Source organism: Mangifera indica, chromosome 14 (genome assembly GCF_011075055.1).
Source record: "Mangifera indica cultivar Alphonso chromosome 14, CATAS_Mindica_2.1, whole genome shotgun sequence".
NCBI lineage: Eukaryota > Viridiplantae > Streptophyta > Magnoliopsida > Sapindales > Anacardiaceae > Mangifera > Mangifera indica.
Window position 1 is genome coordinate 10,375,401 of NC_058150.1, and position 23,965 is coordinate 10,399,365.

Genomic DNA, 23,965 nt, shown 5'->3' on the forward strand with positions numbered 1-23,965 from the left:
CAATGTGCAGAGAAGGAATTACAACAATTCCTCTATGACGAAAGTCCATCTAAAGAATTTAATGACTTCCGAACGAAGTTAGCAGGGCTGACCAAGTATTTACTGCTCTGATATTATGTTAATTTGACGAACGTATATATAATTGATTTCTGTGTATTAATGTTTTATGTCACAAGTTACAACATCTAAAGAATGTACAACTAGATTTTGATTCCATCATTGCCAAAAATATTTAGAGTTTTTCATTTTATTCTTTATTCTTTGTTGTTAGAATTAAGTTTCATTCTTTTTTTAATAATATGTAATATTCCATTTCAAAAGCAATACACTAGATATTATGGCCAATAGAACAAATTCTTCTCCTATTCTTTTTGTTTGAATTATTTTATTACTAGGTGTCAAAACCTTCTGATTATGCTCTTCCTGTTTTCAATTGCAACAGCAGTGTAACTAAAAACTACTTTGAGAACCTGGTTAGAGCCCTAGAGAATGGCCTAGCAGATGTCGACTCCCATGCAGCTTGTAGTAAGGCGGCCATCTCAAAGCTTTAACCAGCTAGCAAAGGTAAAAGTTGGAGGGGAAAAGGGAGTAGTAGAAGTGGTGATTCTCATGATGCATGTAGATAAACTTGTATCTGTTATCCTTAAACATACCCTGTTGTGTCAGCAGTTCTCAAGTTAGGGCATTCTTGGTATAGGTAGTGGTGGCTCCATTGTTTGTTTGGTGTATATTTTTCAGAGGCTGTTGAGCGTGTAGAAGTTTGTTTGGCATGAAGGTAATCAAGAAAAAACAGCCTGTTTTTCTATTTAATTGTGTGTTGGGAGCACCACAATTTGTGATTTCCCTTCCCTTGTATGCGGTTATTATCTACATAATGAGCTTCAGCAAGTTGTGTTAGTCTATTGTGTATCCTATGGTACCTGACACAAGTACTCATTACTCATTTGTATAAAATTATACATAAAATATAAATAGCCCATATATATATATATATATATATGCTTTCTTTTAATCTTTGTTGCCTAGCAAGTTCTACGTTTATAATCAGTATTGTATTGTGATGGGAACCCAACTTAAATATTATTAATATTAATAAAATAGTATTGACAACAGAGGTGTTAACTCCTTTCAAAGACAATTAGAGGTGTCTTTCCCCTCCCAAATTAGCCAAAGTTTACCCAAATACCAAATTAACAATATTTTTTGTTTTCCCCTTTCTCTCCTCCAATCACTTATATTTATACTATCTATATTTTAAATTTTAAATTCAAATATTATCTAGATCAAATCAAATATTTATCTTAATCAACTCAAATATTATTTAAATCAAATCAAATGAAATATCCTATTATAAATATCTTATAATTAAATCAAATATATTATCCTAATCCAAATATATTTTATTTATTATTATTATTTATTAAGTCCTAACATTACCTGTCCCTCAAAAACCACATTGTCCTCAAGGTGAGGATTTTTTTTTTTGGGGGATTTTTTTTTATAGTTTTTCCAACCCAATTTGAAAAAATTTCTACCATTTTGTTATTAGTCCAGTTGTTGTTTAAGGTCGAGAATGTCAAATTCATGTTGTTCGTCATTGCTAAACACATCATTTGTCCTAAGCACCGACACATATGCCTCGTCAAGTTCAACATCATTCACCATCAAGAACGTGTCAAGCACTCCAAATTCAGTCTTAATCACATCATCTTCCTCTTTAATCATCTCTCTTTTTATTACTTCTTTAGATAATGAAGATGGTGGTTAAGCCTCAATCTCTTCGTATTCTTCCTCAAACAATGGCGATGGTGGTTGGACTTTGATCTTGTTGTCTTCTTCCATCCCTTCTCCCATATTTTTTTCATTTTCTCCTCTATTCATTTCTTCAAATCTTCTCCATTCATTTTCATGTTCTTTCTCTTGCAGTTTTTTTCTCTTCAATCTCCATTTGAATCAAACATTCAAGTGAAGAAAGGTTTTCCAATGGCGGGATCTTGCTAGATTCTGCGATTCCTTCATTCAAGTATCCATTTTCCTTTTTGTCTTCAGATAATGTTGGATTTCGCTCTAGGACGCTGGAATCAACCAACACAGATTCTTTCCTTTTTATGCTGTCTTCAAATACGTTTAGAATCTCATCATCATCCAAATCGTCTTCTTCCACTATGAAAATGGCCCATGACTTACGTTTACAATCATGGTTTGAGTCCTCTTTGTCTTCACAATGAGGACAAATTCCATTCGCCATCATTTCTCGGATTTCCCATTGTGTTAATCGTCAAACAATCCACCATCGTCGGTCATCGTCCTTGATGAGATCGACTTTTTCCATTCTTAGAATCAATGCTCTGATACCATTATGATAGGAACCCAACTCAAATATTATTAATATTAATAAAATAGTGTTGACAACAGAGGTGTTAACTCCTCTCAAAGACAATAAGAGGTGTCTTTCCTCTCCCAAATTAGCCAAAGGCTACCCAAATATCGAATTAACAATGTTTTTCTTTTTTCCCCTTTCTCTCCTCCAATCACTCATATTTATACTACTTATATTTTAAATTTTAAATTCAAATATTATCTAGATCAAATCAAATATTTATCCTAATCAACTCAAATATTATCTAAATCAAATCAAATCAAATATTTACCTAATCAAATCAAATATCTTATTATACATATCTTATAATTAAATCAAATATATTATCCTAATCCAAATATATTTATTTATTATTATTATTTATTAAGTCCTAACATATTGATGCATGTTGCTTTCCAATGAAAATATTGTAAATGGTTGTACTTGCTTTATTTACATATGAAGGACTTTGTTCCTATATCTAAAAATGGGTTGTATGTTAGATGTTTGAATTATAGGAATTTATTGGTTGTTGCATAATTTGCAATAGAGAAAATGGTGTTGATTCTGTACTGAATTATTATACAGAAAGAAATGGATGCTGCAAATGCAATTACAAGATGGGTTGTCTACAAATTACCGGCAGCAGCAGCTTGTATCTTTGGAGTCTTGAGTAATTCCATTGATTTATCTTTGAATAATTTGATGCTCAATGCGTTTAGGAATACCCTGGAATATTGCCTTGAAGCCATCTTCCAGTCTGTCCCGGATTTCATCATTGCCTTGAACTCTTCATAACTTACTCGACCATCCTGAAAACAGACACATTCAACATTGTTACATTGATTAGCATGGAAGAAAAATATGGTGTTTGAGGAGTTACCTACCTTATCTAAATCAACATCAAACAAAATTTCGTGAATAATCTGTTCCTTGTTGGGACCAAGATTATCTTCAAGCAATGCTTCTTTCAATTCATCAAATTCAATATACCCACTTTGATTTTTATCAAAGTAATTGAATGCCTGAGACAGATCCTCATCATTGCCCATTTTTTTCAGGTGAACTGACATTGTCAAAAACTCATCACAGCTTAGGTACCCATCTCCATCAATATCCGCCTTGTCATCATAAAAAAAAATAAAAATAAAAACATAAAATGCATTGAAAAATTGGGAAGCTTGGTAATTAACATAAAATGCATTGAAGAAGAAAGAAACAACAAGAACTCACGGCTTCCATTAACATTTTGACATCTGGTTCAGAAACTTTATGGCCGATCATATCGAGACCATCTTTGAGCTCATCGAAAGACAAGTCTCCGGTGTTGTCCGTGTCCATCATATCAAACATCTTCTTTAGTGCTGCTAATTGTTCATTTGGCAAGTTGTCTGCCACTACCTGAAATCAACCAGCACACATACATCTCACTCTGGGAATAATACATATACACTGATCAAAGAGACTACTTACTCTTAAAACTTTCTTCTTGAACTTATTCATCAAGGAGAAATTCTTGATCCTTGCTGCCACATTTTCTCCCAGGGAAATATTAGGAGCATGGTTCTCATTTTGTATCCAGGGGTGTTCTTCATCAAATATGGCACAAAATCATTAGTACATTTTCTATTTAACTGACTTATTTTCAATAAGAGAACATACCAAGCACTTCTTGAATTGTTACGCGATTGTAAGGATTCGGATCAAGCATGCTCCTCACTAATTCTTTTGCTTCTTGAGAAATCTTTGGCCATGGATCCCTCTCAAAATCTAGCTTCCCTTTAATTATTGCATGCGCTATTCCCTCTTCAGTTTCTGTATGAATAAATTAATAAGCAAGCAATGTTTGTACATATAATGTTACTAATTAACCTTTTTTCTCAAAATCATACCAAAATAAATTTAAAAAAAAAAAAAAACCTTGCCTGCCCAAAATGGAGGAACTCCACAAAGCAAGATATAAATTATTACACCAGCACTCCACAAATCAATTTCTGGTCCGTAGCTCCGCTTGAGGACCTCTGGTGCCATGTAATAGGGGCTGCCAACAATTTCACAGAAGCGTTCATCTGCCACACAAATTCAAATTATCCATGCTTAAATCATAACTTTGAAGCTACGAAAGAAAGGAATTAATAATTAATGAATTAAATTCCTACTTGGTTCAAAAAATATGGAGAGGCCAAAATCAATTGCCTTTAGTTGGGAGTTTTCACTTGCATCTGCAAACAAAAAGTTCTCCGGTTTTAAGTCCCGATGTATTACTCCATTATCATTGCATACCTGCAATCGACGAGTGACAAAGAATAACAAATAAAAGATGAAAAATTTGGAAAAGATTTCAATTTCAATTCCAATTTGAAGAGAATTTAATTTTACCTTGACAACCTCCAAAATTGTCTTTGCAGTTTTAGCAGCAGCACGTTCAGTATAATGTCCCTTTGAAACAATTCGATCGAAAAGCTCGCCGCCTTCACACAGCTCCATAACCAAATAACAAGCCTCTTTATCCTCAAATGCCTCCTTGAAGCTAACAATATTCGGATGCTTTGGCAAATGCCTCATAATTTCCACCTCCCTCTTCACATCATCCACATCCACCTCTGTTTTCAACTTTTCCTTTGTAATCATTTTGCAAGCATATCGTTCTCCTGTCTCTTTTTCAACTATTTCATATGTGATCCCGAATTCACCACGCCCTAATTCTCTTCCGAATTTATATTTTTCTTCAATCTTTCCCCCACTGGAGTTGGAAATAATATTGTCGATATTTACACTCCCCGACAGCTTATCTTTCAACGATATCGCTTTAAATAAATCTTTGGGTATCACTCCCTTTTGATGAATTCCATGTCGTCTCCTTCTCAAAGCGGTAGAATTTCTAGTATGGGAAATGCAGTTTCCCATGCTTGGTTCTTTAGAGAATGAAATTAATTTTTCTCAAGCTAAGAGCAAGAGCATACCATGGGAAGCTGACATCAATTTGAGAAACTTGTTCTGGGACAGAAAAATAGAATGCCTAACAGCAAAGACACACTAAATTTAGTTTGAAAAGTAGTTATTGGATTCTTTTAATTTGGTTAGTCCTCCCATATTTTTAGGAAATGTCTACATATTTTAACGGTTAATTTTGATGAGTGCTAATTTCTTAAACGATTCATAAAAATATTTTTAAAAAATCTAATTTTACCAACAAATTGTAATATTTACTATAAAATCCAGACCTGAATCATCTTATACATAAGCAAACCTACACTTTTAAACCTGTTTAAAATTAAATAAGCTATCATAGACCTTTATTTTGTAGGATTTTGGTAACAAAATTGAATAATTTAGATCATGTTCACCTAATATGTAACAATGATAATATGAAATTTACATGTTTCAAAAAATAAAATATATAAATATATAAACTACCTTGTACCTTGTATTTTAATTTGAAGTTAGAAAGTTTGAATCACTAAAATAAGTTATCTCTTGCCTTACATCCTTCAAGAAAAAAATGGAAGCTTTCACGGCTAAAGGAAGAAGAAAAAGAAAACCCTTTTTTCTTTCAATTCTTTCTACCAATTTTTTAGCCTAAACTTGATATTTATCAAGTTAAATCATGTGTCTATTTCCTATTGGTTGATAATTAAGAGTGAATTATAATTTGACACATATTGAATAATTTGTATCCAAAATTATTCATTCAACTTTCTAAATAATTTAAAAAGTGTAAAATAACAAATTTGTCCCTTTTTCGAATCTTATTTGAAAAGCGCTATTTTTATCCTCGAAAAGTGCTAGCCAACCATGGATAAATATTTTTAGCTTCATAATACTATTTTCTTCCTTGAAATATGAGTGTGACCTTCAAGGTTCATAGTGATGTAGTCGTGGGCCCTATATCGAATAATACGTTTCATTATATCACTGTATAACACAAAACTATCGTTAACCAATATATTTTGTTTTTTGCTATAAAACGAAGCTTTCACTGATCATGTGGTGTCATCTAGCAATGTCCCATGACCCCTACATCACAATGAAGTACAAGCTTCAAATAATATCAAATAAACATTTCTTACTCATACTTATCATGTAGTCCGATCCCTCCGTTGTTACATCTCGATTAAACTTAGATTCATGGAATGTCAAAATCCGATATTTAATCTTTTTGAATATCAAGTAACACATCAGAATGTGCCACATTGAAACTCTTTTCATATGGACTTTTACCTACACTGGTTAGTGTCTTAGATCTTCATGTTTCTCAATATTCATACGAAAACTCGGGAGCAGTCAAGCTGACAAATCCTTGTATGATCAAATTGACTTTTGAATGAGACATGATTAGCCTTATGGTATACACCATATGAACCATACATTCCGGAACGAAGCATAACTATGATATCTCAAGTCAAAGGATCTATACACTAGCATGATTTACGATATATGATTGACTACATATTAATGCCCATGTGATCATTGTTTAGCGGTCATGTTTGATAAACAATATAATATAATAACTTTTGATCAGTTCTCTAACCATCAAACGATTCTATTGTTTACCCATGTGTATATCCACCATATTTAATATTATCCATTGATATACTATGGTGATATAACACACACCCACTATGCAATACTATTGCCCAAACAGATTGCCTATGTAGGGAACAATTTGATGACGTTTATTAAAACTCATCGGGACCTCTCGAATGTCATATGCATGTAGCTAATATGGATATATTATACAACTATAACATATATATAAAAGTGATGTAGAAAACATGTGAATATGACAGAACTCTTCCTTTATTAATAATATATATGTAAGATATATAACCATTGAAACCGACAAAGCAATTGGTTTTTAGGGCATACTCTAATAAGAACTTCTACTTACACTAAAGCCAATCACTATAGTACCTAATGCCCATCCTCTCTAGATGTTGGTCTAATAGTCTTTGTGTCAGTGTTTTAGTTAGTGGGTCTGCAAGATTGTCCATCGAAGCAATCTTCCGAAAGACAATATCTACAACTCCAACGAATTCTCTCAAGATGTGATATTTTCGCTAAATATGTTTTGACCTTTGATGCGCTCTTGGTTCCTTTGCCTGTGCAATGACACCAGTATTGTCACAAAATATAATTATTTGTTGACTTATCTAAGGAACCACACCTAACTTTGTGGTGAATTTGCGTATCCAAACAACCTCTTTCATAACTTCTGAAGTGATAATAAATCAGCTTCTATTGTAGAGTTTGTAGTAGTCGACTGTTTGGCATTTTTCCAACTGACTACGCCTCTATTATAGATAAAAACAAATACAGACATAGATTTTCTATTGTCTACATCTGACTGAAAATCAAAATCTGAGTATCCTTTAAATGTTAACTCTGAACCCCCATAACCCAGTATCAACTTCTTGGTCCTCCTTAAATACTTCATAATAGCTTTTACTATTGTCCAGTGTCTTTCTCCAAGATTTGACTGTTATTTACTTATGACACTAACTGCAAAAGCAATGTCTGGTTGTGTATATAATATGGTGTACATGAGACTACCTACTACTGAAGCATATGGTTGCTCACACATTCGTTGTCGCTCCTCATCAATTTATGGACACATATCTTTCAATAGATGTGTTCCATGGGGAAATAACATAAGACCTCTCTTAAAGTCTTACATGTGAAAGCGTTTTAACACTTTCTCTATGTACAACTTTTGAGATGAACCTACTAATTTTTTCACTTTATCTCTATAGATGTGAATACCTAGAATATAGGTTGCTTCTCCTAGATCCTTTATGAAGAAAGATTTCGCTAGTCATAGCTTAACCTCAGTCATAATACCAAAGTCGTTTCCAATTAATAAGATGTCATCTACATATAAGATTAGAAAAATGACATTATTATCCTTATCCAATTTATAGACACACGGCTCATCTAGATTTTTAATGAAATTGAATACTCGGATCATTTTATCAAACCAGATATTACAGCTTCTTGAAGCTTGTTTCAATCTATATATAGATCGATGCAGTTTGCACACCTTATGTCTTTTAGTAGCAGATACAAAACTGATTGGCTACTGCATGTAGATATTTTTTTCAATGCACCCATTGAGAAAAACAGTTTTAACATCCATCTGTCATATCTCATAATCATAGTGTGTTACGATGGCTAGCAAGATTCTGATGAATTTAAGCATCGTGACTGGTGAAAAGGTCTTCTCATAATCCAACCCTTATTTTTTAGTATAACCTTTAGCTACCAATCGAGCTTTATATGTTTCAACTTTTCCATCCTTGCCAATTTTCCTCTTGAAGATCTATTTACATCCGATCAAAACTATTCCCTTAGGTGGATCAATGAGTGTCCATATTTGATTTGCATTCATAGAATCAATTTTTGAATTCATTGGCTCTAGCCATCTGTTGGAGTCAATATCCAATATTGCCTCTTGGTAAGTTTTTAGATCCTCTAGATGCTCAATTTCTCCTATTAGAAGCAATTCAAAATCCTCTTCTATTAGAAATCCATATCTTTCAGGAGGTCGAGACACTCTAACAGACTTTCTTACTTGAGCCGTTGTAGCTGGTACAAATGATTGTATACTATGAGGATTTACCTGAATAGGCTCAGTTACTGGTTCTCCTGACTCTTTTTTTAGTATAATTTTCCTTCTTGTACCACCTTCCTCCAAGAACTCTTTCTCGAGAAAATGTGCATTTCTACTGACCATAATCTTTTGATTAGAGTGAAAGTAGAAATAATATCCTAAACTTTCTTTTGGATATTCGATGAATCGGCCAATTTCTACTTGGGACTCTAATTTATCTATTCTAACCACTTTGACAAATGTTAGACATCCCCAGATTTAGGTAGTTTACACTTAAAAGTCTGTCATACCATAATTCGTATGACATTTTTCGAATGGACTTTGATAGTGCTTTATTCAACACATATAGTGTTGTTTGAAGAGCGTATCCTCATAAATAAATTGGCAGGTCAATAAAACTCATCATAGATCGTACTATATCTAACAAAGTATAATTTCTCTGTTCAGACACACCATTATACTGTGGTGTGAATGATGAAGTCAACTGAGATAGTATTCCTTTGTCTTTTAAGAACTCCTGGAATTCTGTACTTAAATATTTATCTTCATGATCTAAACACAAAGATTTAATACTCTTTCCAGTCTGGTTTTTTACTTCCTTTTAGAACTCTTTGAACTTTTCAAAAGCTTTAGATTTGTATTTCATCAAATACAAATACTTGTATTAAGAATAATCATCAATAAAGGTAATGAAGTATGAAAAACCTCCTCAGGCCATTTCATTAAAAGGGTTGCACACATCAGTGTGTATCAGTTCTAATATATTTTTGGCTCGTTCCCTTTTCTTCTTAAATAGAAGTTTGATCATTTTTCCTCGAAGACAAGATTCACAAGTAGGATAGGGTTTTGAACCCAATGAACCTAAAGATCCACTTTCTCCTAATTGTTGAATTCGGTCCTCTCTAATATGACCAAATCTATGATGCCATAGAACTATTGGATTTATATGTTCTCTAGTTCTTTTAGACGATATGAAAGACATGATGTTATGTAAATCAAGTTCTACCACATACAAACAATTTATATTGATAACATTTCCTACTAATCTATTTCCAAAATAAATTAGACACTCATTTTCTTTAAATATAAACTGATAACCATTTTTACACAAAACTAGAATAGAGATGATATTCCCAGTGGCATTAGCAAAATACAAAGTTATTACATGCCTAGTAGGTAATTGTACACTACATACACTTACAGCCTCTATGGAAACTCGTGTCCTATTAGCTAGTCTCAATATGATTTCATCACGTCTTAAGATAGAACTATTCTGCTAATGTTGTAAATAAGTACAAACATGTGAAGTTGTAGCAGAATCCAATATCCAGAAATCAATATTTGAATTAACATTTAATTCAAATTCAATTACATGACATTGATATGTACCTGTTTTGCTTTTTCTCAGATCATCAAGGTATAAAAGGCAATTGCTTTTCCAATGCCCCTCATGGTTACAATAAAAGCAATTGTTCTTCTTTTACTTCTTTTCTTTCTATGGAACAGAAGGTCATAGAGGTTGATAACGCGATGCCCTAATATTATCCCTTCATCCTAGAAGGCCTAGTAGTGGTATTCTTAAAATCTTTTCTTTGTACTTTTGGTCCATCATATCTTATCTATGAACCTTTTCTCCGAGCCTTTTGAGTTTGCCTCTTTTTGTTTCTCATGGCAAAGATAGTTAGCAACTCAACTGGTGTTTTCCCTTTCTTCTCATTATTGTAAAATTCTTGAATATCATTGAGAAGCTCAAAGAGAATGTGCTCAATCCTATTGAGATTATAATTTGTAATTAATTGCTTAAAAGTTAGAGGGAGTGAATGGAGAATCAAATTCACCCAAACATTATGTGACAAATTTGTACCCATAATTTGTAACTCCCCAATCTTGTTAATCATTTTAAAAACATGATCATCTGGGGAAACGCCTTTCTTAAGCTGCATGCTAAATGGTGAAGTCATCAAATTATATTCCTTCACTCGAGCATTTTCACTATATAACTCTCTTAAAGTAGTGATAATTTCATACGCACTCTGCACATTCTCAAACCGAGTTTGAAGTTTAGAGTTCATTGATGCCGGCATATAACTGTAAACTCGTAAGTCGACATCTACCTATTCAGCATATGCTTTTTGCTTTTCCTCAGGGGTGTCAAGGTCCACTGCTACTAGTAAAGGTGTTTTTAAGACATAGGCTGACTTTTCAAGATTGAGAACAATTGTCAGATTTCTCAGCCAGTCTTTAAAATTGGAACCAATAAGCACATACGAGTCTATCAATTTCAAGAGTATATTGTTTGTCGTTGATATTTTGAGATTCTATATCACAAGAGAGAATGCTACAAGAAATGACAAATTCATTAGTAATTACCAATAAACCTAATCTTATTAGCTTTCACTATTTTATTCAAATCTTATACTTCTTCAGCTGAAGATTTGAAAAGTTCATTGGATCACTTTCTAGTGGGGAATCAAGTTCTTATCAAACTTGACAAACCGCACATAATAGATCTAAGTCTGTCAAGCTCAATAAGTAGGAAACAATTTCCTTTTGCATTCCAAATGCAAGCTATAATTCATATAAGCCTCTAGCTCTGAACACCACACATAATAGATCTAAGCACTCTAAACTAGTCAAATTCAACCAATTCTGCTTTCCAAACATAAAACCCCATCACTCCCGTATATAATAGAATCTAGGGAATGATAGAAATATTACTCTAAACACCAATCGACTAATTTTATATCATATGACATAGTATCTGTCACATAATAGAAATCTAGGATTGCCAATCGTATGACATAACCCTAATTAACCCACAATGGAAGGCTCGAATTTAATATTAAAAATGTGGGGAAGGTTTTTTTTTTAATTAATTAGGTTCAATTCATACCTCAAATGGTCTAGTGTGTATCTTAAGATGTAACATCCAAATTCAGGTGTGTCAGTAAACTCCACTTTCAAAATTACCCCTAGAGTTGATTTTATAACTTGTTGTCTAAAGAAATTGCAAAAGAATTATAGAAAACTACTAAATGAGCAATCATTTTCAAAGGGGGTAAAATGGTCATTTTATAAAGATTCAAGGGACAAAGTGAGAATTAAAATTGAATGGCACACTTGAAATTATATGGTGGTGCTAAGGGTTTTTGGTAATTGGCTAAGGATAAAATAGTCATTTATGGAAAAGATTAAGGGCAAAATGGTTCAAAAGGCTTATAAAACTTATAATCTATTCATCTTCTTCATCATTTGCCGAGAACCTCCATTATTTTTAGCTAAAGCTTTCCTTAAGCAAAATTCATCCAAAAAACCTAGCTAAACCACCTAATTTTCAGAGGCTCCAGTTATAAAAAGTGTAAATCTGTCAATTCTGGTCAGTTCTAAGGTAAGAAATTTAATTTTTAAGATATGTCAAATTTAGAGTTTTGATGGATGAGTATATTTTTGGTTGATTAAGGTTGCCAAGAAGAAGAAAGGAAGGTGAATAAGCTTAAATCACCTATTTGGCAAAGAAAAAGTAAGAATTTCATACTTTACATACTTGAAGTAAATTTGAGTTAGGTTATTTAAATAACCTTTACTTATATAAGTGTGTAAAGTATTAGAATTAAGGTGATTTATGCTTAAAAGGATAAAGAAATTCATTAGGATTCATGATGTAATTTTTGGCCATAAGGGCAAAAATGTCATTTTATGTGATATAGGTTAATTTTGCTTAATTATGTGTATGATATGTGTAATAACCCTTATATTAAGTCTATATTATATATTTTAAAATTAATTTGATGCATGAGATATATATAAATGCATGAGAAAATAATATGATGCGTGATAAGGAGTGAAAAAAATAAAGGAAAATGATGTATGGGCATATTTTATATTATGGTTATACATGCATACATGAGGAATCATAACATATGCATGATTTCAGAAAAAAAAAAAGAAAGAGGAAAAACATTTTCTAAGCTATGCATGTTTTCAGAAAATGGAAAACAAGTATTTTTGGTTTTATAATGACTCATATGATACAGGAAAGCAGAAAGCATAATTGAAATCCTTACACGCGAGTTGTATTGTGTGGACAGCAAAGAAAAATATCGGTTGTACTGTGTGGACAGCAAAGAAAAATATCGATTGTATTGTGTGGACAACCAGCTATATTGTGTGGACAACAAAGAAAAATATTAGTTGTACTGTATGGACAGCAAAAAAAAAAAAATAATAAAATATGCGTGTAAGAGAGAATTATACCTTTTATGATAATTGCAAGTATTGTCATATGTAGTCTAGACCGGTCAATGAGAAAGAGAGAGAAAGAATTAGTAAATATCTTATGAAAGTCATTTGTATTAGAATTATGTATACAAGCCTATGTGGCTGATAAATAGTTGAGAAATATGTACGATCAGAAAATAGAAAAGTCATGACACTCATATATGCATAACTCATAATGAGTGAATCATATTTGTATAGTAAAGAAATGAATAAATGGGTGAAAGAAGAGAATTATGATATGTGTTTAATGCGTGTTCCATGTCAATTATTTTATATATAATAGCCCAGACACGCTGAGTATGGAAAAGATTAGTACTGGTATAAAATACTTTGAGTATTGAGTATGATTTTCTTACTGACCCATAGTCGCTCACTCCGTTTAATTTAATATTTTACAGGTAAAGAGATGCAGCAAAGGTTCCCGGGGAGCACTAGTGAGACATGAGGCAGAGGGAGAAAGACACCATAATTTTGTTGATTTATATGTTTTGATATACATGTGAATATATATATATATATATATATATATATATATATATATATATATATATATATATATACTTGATGTAGATATTGGTGGATATTTATATATATAAAACTAGTTATGAAAATTGGTTATAAAGTTTCTGTGGGTGATAATTTTTATGATGGGTATTATTATGTACTTATTTTATTAATTGTGATTAAGTTGATAAAAATCCAATTGGTTGGTAGGACTGGTTTATGTGAATTGCTAATTGGGAGTGTTACAGGGCGTAATTAAAAAGAGAAAAAAATTCCCCAGGCCCTCTACAATAGGAGAACTCTTGTCGTTTTTCTGTAACACACCTATTATTTAGGAGATGTTACATAAGATACATATTTGTCACCCAAGACATGTTACTAAATCATATTCTTACGATTTATTCCATTGAAAGCTTCTCTAATATCTTAAATGGTATTGTAAGAATATTTCATTCCTAAAAGTTTTAGTTCTCTAAAACACAAAACTATGTATTATGTGCCATAAATAATTACATGATAATATAAAACATAAAACTTAGGCATGTTATTGAACACGTATCAACTATATTATTTAATAATCAAAAGAAGTCATATTTTCATACAACTTAGCATATCACATATCTAAAATGTATATTAGGTTGATCTTGCATATAAGAGATCCAATAACTTATAACTTAATTCTAGACTAGCAAACTTGATTTCTTATTTATATATCTAAGACAACAAACATATCCAATATGTTATGTCCATTTCAATCTAGCATACATAATGTTAAGCATTTAGATACATGATGTTTAGCATGTCATAATATCTCATATATAGCATACACATGTCACACATTAATGCAATCACATATACCTATAATAACATGACATTGTGGGCACCATATTAATATTTATAACACCATGGTCAAACATTCAAACTTAGAAATTAAATTTGTAATTTAGTAAACTTAACAAGTAATTTCCATACTTTTTTATTTTTATTCAAGTTTGCTAAAACACAAACACATCCCATGTTTGGTGTTTACAAGATCAAACCATAACAAGTATACAAGATAATTAAACCAAAATTTTATACATATATTAAAATTACATTTTTCTTGAAACCAAACATAAAACCCTAACTCTTAATGTTTCCAAAACACATACCAAGTTCACCAATATCTCACTAAACATGTTTCAATTCATATTTAAACATGAATAGGTTTTAGAATGACAAGTTGTAAATTAAATACACAACACATGCCTAATGTGAGTCAAATTCACAAGTGTCATGCATTTCATCAAATCATGACATAGATGAATCAATCATCACTCAAACATAATCCATCTCACCATGTGATGATTATTCAAGCATGAGTAAGGTTACACACAATGTAAGTTATCCAATCCAAACTATCAAGAATCCAATTCTCAATCAAAGCAAGTCAAACACTAGGTTAATGAATTAATAATAATTCAATCAACATTGAATGTTATTTCTATCAACAAAACATATGGAAATCGTGTCAACTTGTTCATGCCCTTCACCAAGTCACACAAACTAAGTTTCCTAAAAACACATTCTCATGCAAAGTCAAGATTAAAATTCATATGTATATCATGACAATCATGTATAAATGATGGTTAAACCAATAATTTCAAAAACACCCAAATTTCCAAAATTAGGATTTTTATGTCAAAATTTGTCCAACACAATTTCAACAATTTAAAGGTTCTTAAATGCTATTAAGACATTCCTAATAACATATGTACACTTGGTTTGAACCAATCACACAACAAAACTTATATCTTAGGTTTTGATCACTAACACTTCCAAACACCTAAAAATAGGACATATTCTTGTCATTCAAGGATTAAACTCTTGCTCTAATACCATTTATAGGATTTTGGTAACAAAATTAAATAATTTATATCATGTTCACATCATATGCAATAATGGTAATATGAAATTTATATGTTGTTTCAAAAAATAAAACATAGAAATATGTAAACTACCTTACACCTCGTAATTTAATTTGAAGTTAGAAAGCTTGAATCATTAAAATAAGTATTCAAGAAGAAAAATGGAAGCTTTCACGGCTAAAGGAAGAAGAAAAAGAAAACCCTTTTTTCTTTCAATTCTTTTTACCAAATTTTTAGCCTAAATTTGATATTTATCAAGTTAAATCATGTGTCTACTTTCTATTGGTTGATAATTAAGAGTAAATTATAATTTAACACTTGTTAAATAATTTGTGTCTAAAATTATTCATTCAACTTTTTAAACAATTTAAAAAGTGTAAAATGATAATTTTGCCCTTTTTCCAAATCTTATTCAAAAAACGCTATTTTTATCTTCGAAAAGTGCTAGCCAACCATGGAAAAATATTTTCAACTTCATAACACCATTTTCTTCCTTAAAATATGGGTGTAACCATCAAGGTTTATAGTGACGTAGCTATAGGCCCCATATCAGATGATACGTTTCTTTAGATCATTATATAACCCAAAACTATCATTAATCGATATACTTCATTTTTCGCTACAAAACAAAGCTCCCATTGATCATGTGGTGTCATCTAGCAATGTCCCATGATCCCTACATCATAATGAAGTACAAGCTTCATATAATGTCAAGTGAACCTTTCTTACTCATACTTACCATGTAGTCTAATCTCTCTGTCATTACATCCCGATTAAACTTGGATTCATGGAATGTCAAAATCCAATATTTAATCTTTTCGAATATTAAGTAATACATCAGAACATGCCACATTGAAACTCTTTTCATGTGGACTTTTATCTATACTGGCTAGTGTCTTAGATCTTCATGTTTCTCGATATTCGTACGAGAATATGGGAGCAGTTGAGCTGACGGATCCTTATATGACCACACATGTCCTCTCACTTAGGCAACATCTGATCAAATTAGCTTCTAAATGAAACTTGATTAGCCTTGTGGTATACACCATATGAACCATACGTTCCAAAACAAAACATAACTGTGATATCTCAGGTTAAAGGATCTATACATTAGTATGATTTATGATGTATCATTGACTATATATTAATGCCTATGTGATCATAGTTTAGCGGTCACGTTCAATAAATAATATAATATAATAACATTTGATCAGTTCTCCAACTATCAAATGGTTCTATTGTTTACCCATGCGTATATCCACCATGTCAAATATCATCCATTGATATACTATGGTGATATAGCACACACCCACTATATAATACTATTGCCCAAATAAATTGCCTATGCAGGGAACGATTTGATGACATTCATTAAAACTCATCGAGACCTCTCACATGTCATATGCATGTAACTAATATAGATGTAATATACAACTACAACATAAATATAAAAGTGACACAGAAAACATACAAAGTATGATAAAACTCTTCCTTTATTAATAATGTATATGTAAGATATACAAGTCTTGAAACCGACAAAGCGATTGGTTTTTAAGGCATACTCTAACATATTTAACGGTAAACAAAAGATGATGCATTGATTTAATATTAACAATTCATTGTTTTGTGTTTGGCTTTGGGTTTTGTATGTTTGGGCCAAAATGTCCACAAATTAATTAATTAGGAGAGGGTTATATGGGTTATCTTTATTCCACCATAAAAATACGTATTCAACCTCATGTAAAATCTCTATCCAAACTATATCTTGTCACATTGTTGAATGATTTATAAGTCTTCCAATTTTCTTTTTGTTTGAACCAGTCACATTGTATTGATAACTATCATACAATGCATCCCTCTGAAATTTATCTATTAAGACCTGTTTACAGACAGATTGATATTTCACTTTGAATCTTCCATCATGTGGTGAAGCTGAATGAATTTCAATGCCCTTATTTTTCACATCACTAGAAGCCTCTAAACCCCCAAAAAAATGGATTTGGAACTTGAACATTTATAGGAATGGGCTTGCAATGTAACACCCATAGGTATATCTAAAGGTATTTTAGTCTTTTGACCTTGCTTGTATCCAGTTGTGTTTAATTAATCAAGTATGTAGCAATTCACATGCACAGTCATGTAGGGATGTTGTACAGTCGTGTGGAGATACCACATGCTTGTATAGTTAGTTACAAGGGCAAAATGGTCTTTTCTCGTGTGATTTGTGAAATTTGGCTAAGTTTTAAAGGCATGCACGCTATAATAGTGGTATACACACTTGTGCATAGTTAGCATGGGTAAATTTTTTATAAAAAGCAGTTTCATAGTAATTTTGAAAACTACCATTTTTGTGTAATGGCAAATACGATTGTGTATGAATAGTACTCACCCGTGTATCACTAATCATAGTAAAAATAAAATGAATCTAGACATGTTTTGGCTCACATTCTCATCATATTTTCTAGAAAAGTGAGAGAGTTGTGAGAAAGCCAAGGCAGGATTTCAACCAAGGGAAGCTATTTGAGGTTTAGTTAATGGTAAATTCAACTTGTATGATGTGTTAGACCCTATGTGTATGAGTGTTGGATTATGTTCAGCTAATGTTGGTTCTCCATCTAATTGAAAACTAGTAAGGTTAGTTTGGATGGTTATACATGAGCGTGTTTGGATAGATTATTATACATATAGCTTAGAATTGATATTACACAATCATTCCTTTAGTGTATTGTGAAATTGGATTGTATGGTACTAATTTGATGAGTAAATGGTGTCATTTAAGGATTATGATAGTGTTTGGGAAACTAGAAAGATACATGTAATCGTAATCAAAATTCTAGAAAAATGTCAATACACGCCCCTTGTGTCACTTAACACATACCTATTGGAATTGGGGAAGATTCTCTTCGTGTGCTCTTCATGCAAGGGCATGAGTTAAGTGTAAGCACACCCCAATGCATAAAGGACACATCTTTGTGTATAATTGGGAAAAATGGAATTTAAGGAGTAGGAATAGGGGAGTAGTTGTATATGCTTACTGTAATGATTATTTTACCCCTATTAGGGATGAATGTAAAGAAAATAAATGAGAAGGCCCTAATGAAGATTGTTTGTGATGAGAACCATTATGGGTATGCTTGACTATACAGACGATGACATAAACATCAATCAGAGCAATTTTGAGTCTAAAATACCAACGATGTACCACGAGAATCTTACCACCAAGTTATGTGTGATGTGTATTCCACCAAGCTTACTACAACATCAATTCGTCATTGAGTTATATGTAGTATGACTTGTCAGTAAGTTACGTACAGTGTGATATATCATTGAGCTATGAGTAGTGTGATTATGACACTGAGCTATGTGCGGTGTGGTAGTGAAAAGAATAAGGTTAGTCATTGTGATTATCTTTGTGACCTTAACGCTAAGCCCAGTCAACACGTGTACAGGGTATACTGTGTAGATGACATCGCGAATGTTGCGTGCTTTCATCAGATGTTTGTGACATCATTATACATTGTTGGATATGAGTCATCGAAGATGACACTGATTGTGAAATTAGACATAAGGTGTCAAATTAATTAGATAGGTATGTGGGATATCAGAGAAATATCTAGAACACTATAAAATAGATGTATACGGACACTCGAGAAATATTATTTGATTTTTTGCTATGTGCTTACTTACTTACTGAGTGTGTTTCACTCATCCTGTTCCTTTGTGTTTTTGCAAGTAGATTTGTTAGGTAGTGGGGTGGCAACAGAGGTAGCAAGTCAGTTCAAGACGTTGCATATGGTGAGGGCACTTTCATTATTTATAATTATGAGAATTCATTTATGTTTATTTATGCATTGACTTTGGGTTTCAGAACATTATGCACTTATTACTGTAAATTTGATTTCAAATACATTAATTAGATTTGGATTATTCAACGATATTTATTTAAATGCACTTTTAGGGATTGTGGGTTTTACTTATTTTATATTGTAACCTCTCCTAACCATTGGGTGTGTTACAGAAAAACGGCATGAGTTCCCCTATTTTAGAGGGTCCGGGGAATATTTTTCTCTTTTTCATTATGCTCTGTAACACTCCCAATTTATAATTCACACAAACCAGTCCTACCAATCGACTGGATTTTTATCAACTTAATCACAATTAGTAAAAATAAATACATAATAATAATAACAATTATAAAAATTATCACCCACAGAAACTTTATAATCAATTTTCAAATCTAGTCGTATATATATATATATATATATCATAACATTTAAATCACAAAATTATGGTGCTTTCCTCCCTTAGCCTCATGTCTCATTAGTGCTCCCCGGGAACCTTTGCTGCATTTCTTTACCTGTAAAATATTAAATTAAACGGAGTGAGCAACTATGGCTCAGTAAGAAAATCATACTAAACACTTAAAGCATTTTATACCAGTACTAATCTTCTCTAATCTTTTTCATATTTAGCGTGTCTGAACTATTTACAACAAAATAATTAACACAGAACACGCATTTAACACGTATCATCATTCTTTTCTTTCACACATTTATTCCTTTCCTTATTATACAGATATGAATCACTCATTATGATTTATGCATGTATGAGTGTCATGACATTTCTATTTTCTGTTCGTACATCTTTCTTAACTCTTTATCAGCCACACAGGCTTGTATGCATAATTCTAATGCAAATGACTTTCATAAAATATTTACTAATTTGTTTCTCTCTCTTTCTCATTGATCGATCTAGACTACATATGATAGTACTTGCAGTCACCATACAAAGTATAATTCTCTCTTACACGCATATTTTTTTTTCTTTGCTGTCCACACAGTACAGCTAATATTTTTCATTGTTGTCCACACAGTACAGCTGATATTTTTCTTTTGCTATCCACACAGTACAGCTGATATTTTTCTTTTCTTTGCTGTCCACACAGTACAGCTAGTTGTCCACACAGTACAACCGATTATTTTTTTGCTGTCCACACAGTACAGCTGGCGTGTAAGGATTTTAAGTATGTTTTCTGTTTTCCTGTATCATATGAGTCATTATGAAAGCATGCATGACTTAGAAAATATTTTTCCTCTTTCTTTATTTTTTTCTAAATCATGCATATGTTATGATTCTTCATGTATGCATATATAACCATATTATGAAATATGCGCATTTGTTATTTTCCCTTATTCTTTTCATTCATTCTCAAACATCATATTATTTTCTCACGCATTTCTATATATATATATATATATATATATATATATATATATATATATATATATATATATATATATATATATATATATCATGCCTCAAATTAATTTCAATTATACAATATAGGCTTAATATAAGGGTTATTTCACATAACATGCACATAATTAAACAACATTAACCTATATCGCATAAAATGACATTTTTGCCCTTATGGCCAAAATTACCTTTTTACCCTTATGGCCAAAAATTACATCATGAATCCTAATGAATTTCTTTATCCTTTTAAGCATAAATCACCTTAATTCTAATACCTTACATACTGATATAAGTAAAGGTTATTTAAATAACCTAACTCAAATTTACTTTAAGTATGTAAAGTATGAAATTCTTACCTTTTCTTTGCTGATTTGGTGATTTAAGCTTATTCACCTTCTTTTCTTCTTTCTGGCAACCTTAATTAACCAAAAATATGATCATCCATCAAACTCCCAAATTTCATATATCTTAAAAATTAAATTTCTTACCTTAAAACTGACCAGAATTGACAGATCTACACTTTTTATAACTGGGGCCTCTGGAAATTAGGTGGTTTCGCTAGGTTTTTGGACGAATTTTGGTTAAGGGAAGTTTTAGCTAAAAAAATAATGGAGCTCTCGGCAATTGTTGAAGAGAATGAATAGATTATATAATTTATAAGCCTTTTGGACCATTTTGCCCTTAACCTTTTCCATAAATTACTATTTTATCCTTAGTCAATTACCAAAAACCCTTAGCACCACCATATAATTTCAAGTGTGCCCTTCAATTTTAATTCCCACTTTGTCCCTTGAATCTTTATAAAATGACCATTTTACCCCCTTTGAAAAATATTACTCATTTAGTAGTTTTCTCTAATTCTTTTGCAATTTCTTTACACAACAAGTTGTAAAATCCATTCTAGGGGTAATTTTGGAAGTGGAGTTTACTGACACACCTGAATTTGGATGTTACATTTCTTCCCCCCTTAAAAGAATTTCGTCCTCGAAATTTAAACAAATAAGTTGGGAAATCTCTCTCTCATTTGTTGCTCAACCTCCCATGTGACTTCTTCCACCTTATGATTCTTCCATAATACTTTCACTAATGGAATTGTCTTATTTCGGAGCTCTTTTATTTTTCTGTCCAGTATCTGCACTGGTTGCTCCTCATAAGCTAAATCTTCTTTTAATTCCACATCGTCTGATTTTAAGACATGTGAAGGATCGCTAATGTATTTTCTCAATAAAGAAATATGAAATACATTATGAACTCGATCCATATTAGGTGGAAGTGCAAGTCTATAAGCCACCTTGCCCACTTTTTCTAAAATTTCAAATGGGCCAATAAATCTTGGAGCAAGTTTCCCTTTTCTTCCAAATCTCATCACGTGTTTGTAAGGGGCTACTTTCACAAAAACTTTATCACCCGGTTGGAACTCTACTTCTTTCCTTTTCAAATCCGCGTAGCTCTTTTGTCTGCCCTGAGCTTGCTTCAATCTAGTCTTGATAATCTTTATATCTTCCACCATTCTTTGGGTTAACTCAGACCCAAGAACTTGACTCAAATCATCTCGCTCTCCTATATCATCCCAATGTAATGGGGATCTACACTTTCTTCCATAAAGAGCCTCATATGGGGCCATTTTAATGGTGGACTGGTAACTATTATTATATGCAAATTCGATCAATGGAATCATTTCATGCCACGTCATTTTATAATCTAAACAACAGGCCCTCAACATATCCTCTAGTATTTGATTCACCCTCTCTGTTTGGCCATCTGTTTGAGGATGATATGCTGTGCTAAATGTCAACCTCGTACCCAATGCTCTTTGTAAACTACCCCAAAAAGCTGAAACAAATTTGGGGTCTCTATCTGACACAATAGTTTTGGGTACGCCATGTAATCTCACAATCTCCCGTATATAAATTTGGGCCAATTGATCTGAAGTAAAACTATCTTTCACTGGAATAAAATGGGCAGATTTAGTCAATCTATCTACAATCACCCATAATGCATTATAGCCTTTTTGCACTCGAGGTAGGCCAACGATGAAATCCATTGAAATATCTTCCCATTTCCATTCAGGAATACTAAGTGGGTGAAACAAACCTGAAGGTCTCTGATGCTCAGCCTTGACCTGTTGACATACCAAGCACTTAGCTACATAGTCTCCAATATCTTTCTTCATACCTATCCACCAATAAGCTTTCTTTAAATCCTGATACATCTTTACTCCCCCAGGATGAGCAGTGTAAAGTGTATCATGTGCTTCACTTAGGATTTTCTTTCTCAATTCCAGATCTTGGGGAATGCATACCCTGTTTCTGAACTTGAGCACTCCATCTATCATTTGAAACTCAGTTACTTTCCCTTCACATATCTGTTGACTTATTTTCTGGCACCACAAATCTTCTATTTGCTTCTCTTTTATTTCATTGAGGAGATTAGGTTGAATTTCCAATCTGGCCACTTGACTTCTTATCACCTCAATCTGTTCCCTCTAAAACTCTTTCTGTAACTCTATCTGAATGGTGAGGTGAGCTATGTCAATCTTTCTACTCAAGGCATCGGCTACCACATTTGCTTTACCCGGCTGATATTTAATATCACATTCATAATCTTTGACTAGCTCCAACCATCTTCTTTGTCTCATATTCAAGTCTTTCTGAGTGAAGAAATATTTTAGACTTTTATGGTCGGTGTAGATATTACATTTAACTCCATATAAATAATGCCTCCAAATTTTTAAAGCAAAAACCACTGCTGCTAACTCTAAATCATGGGTAGGGTAGCGTGTTTCATAATCTTTTAACTGCCGAGAGGCATACGCTATCACCTTACCCCTTTGCATCAGCACGGCTCCCAAGCTATTATGCGAGGCATCACAATAAATATCATAATCTACACCTTCCTCTGGTAATACTAAAATAGGAGCTGTAGTCAACCGTCTTTTTAGTTCTTGGAAACTCTTTTCACAAGCATCAGTCCATAGAAAAGGAGTTCCTTGCCTGGTAAGAGCTGTAAGTGGCTTGGCCAACCGGGCAAAACCTTGAACAAATCTTCTGT

General features: G+C 32.3%; 1 protein-coding gene across 1 annotated transcript; it reads right to left on the minus strand.

The window, feature by feature from the left end:
* Nucleotides 1–2,858: 2,858 nt before the first annotated feature.
* On the minus strand, nucleotides 2,859–5,312 carry LOC123196895 (calcium-dependent protein kinase 24-like). Its single transcript, XM_044611045.1, has 8 exons — nucleotides 4,739–5,312; nucleotides 4,519–4,642; nucleotides 4,285–4,428; nucleotides 4,022–4,174; nucleotides 3,833–3,948; nucleotides 3,593–3,760; nucleotides 3,247–3,480; nucleotides 2,859–3,171 (listed from the first exon to the last, which is right to left on the minus strand). The coding sequence occupies exons 1-8, from the start codon at nucleotides 5,264–5,266 to the stop codon at nucleotides 2,989–2,991; spliced, it is 1,650 nt and encodes a 549-aa protein (XP_044466980.1). The 5' UTR covers nucleotides 5,267–5,312; the 3' UTR covers nucleotides 2,859–2,988.
* Nucleotides 5,313–23,965: the final 18,653 nt, after the last annotated feature.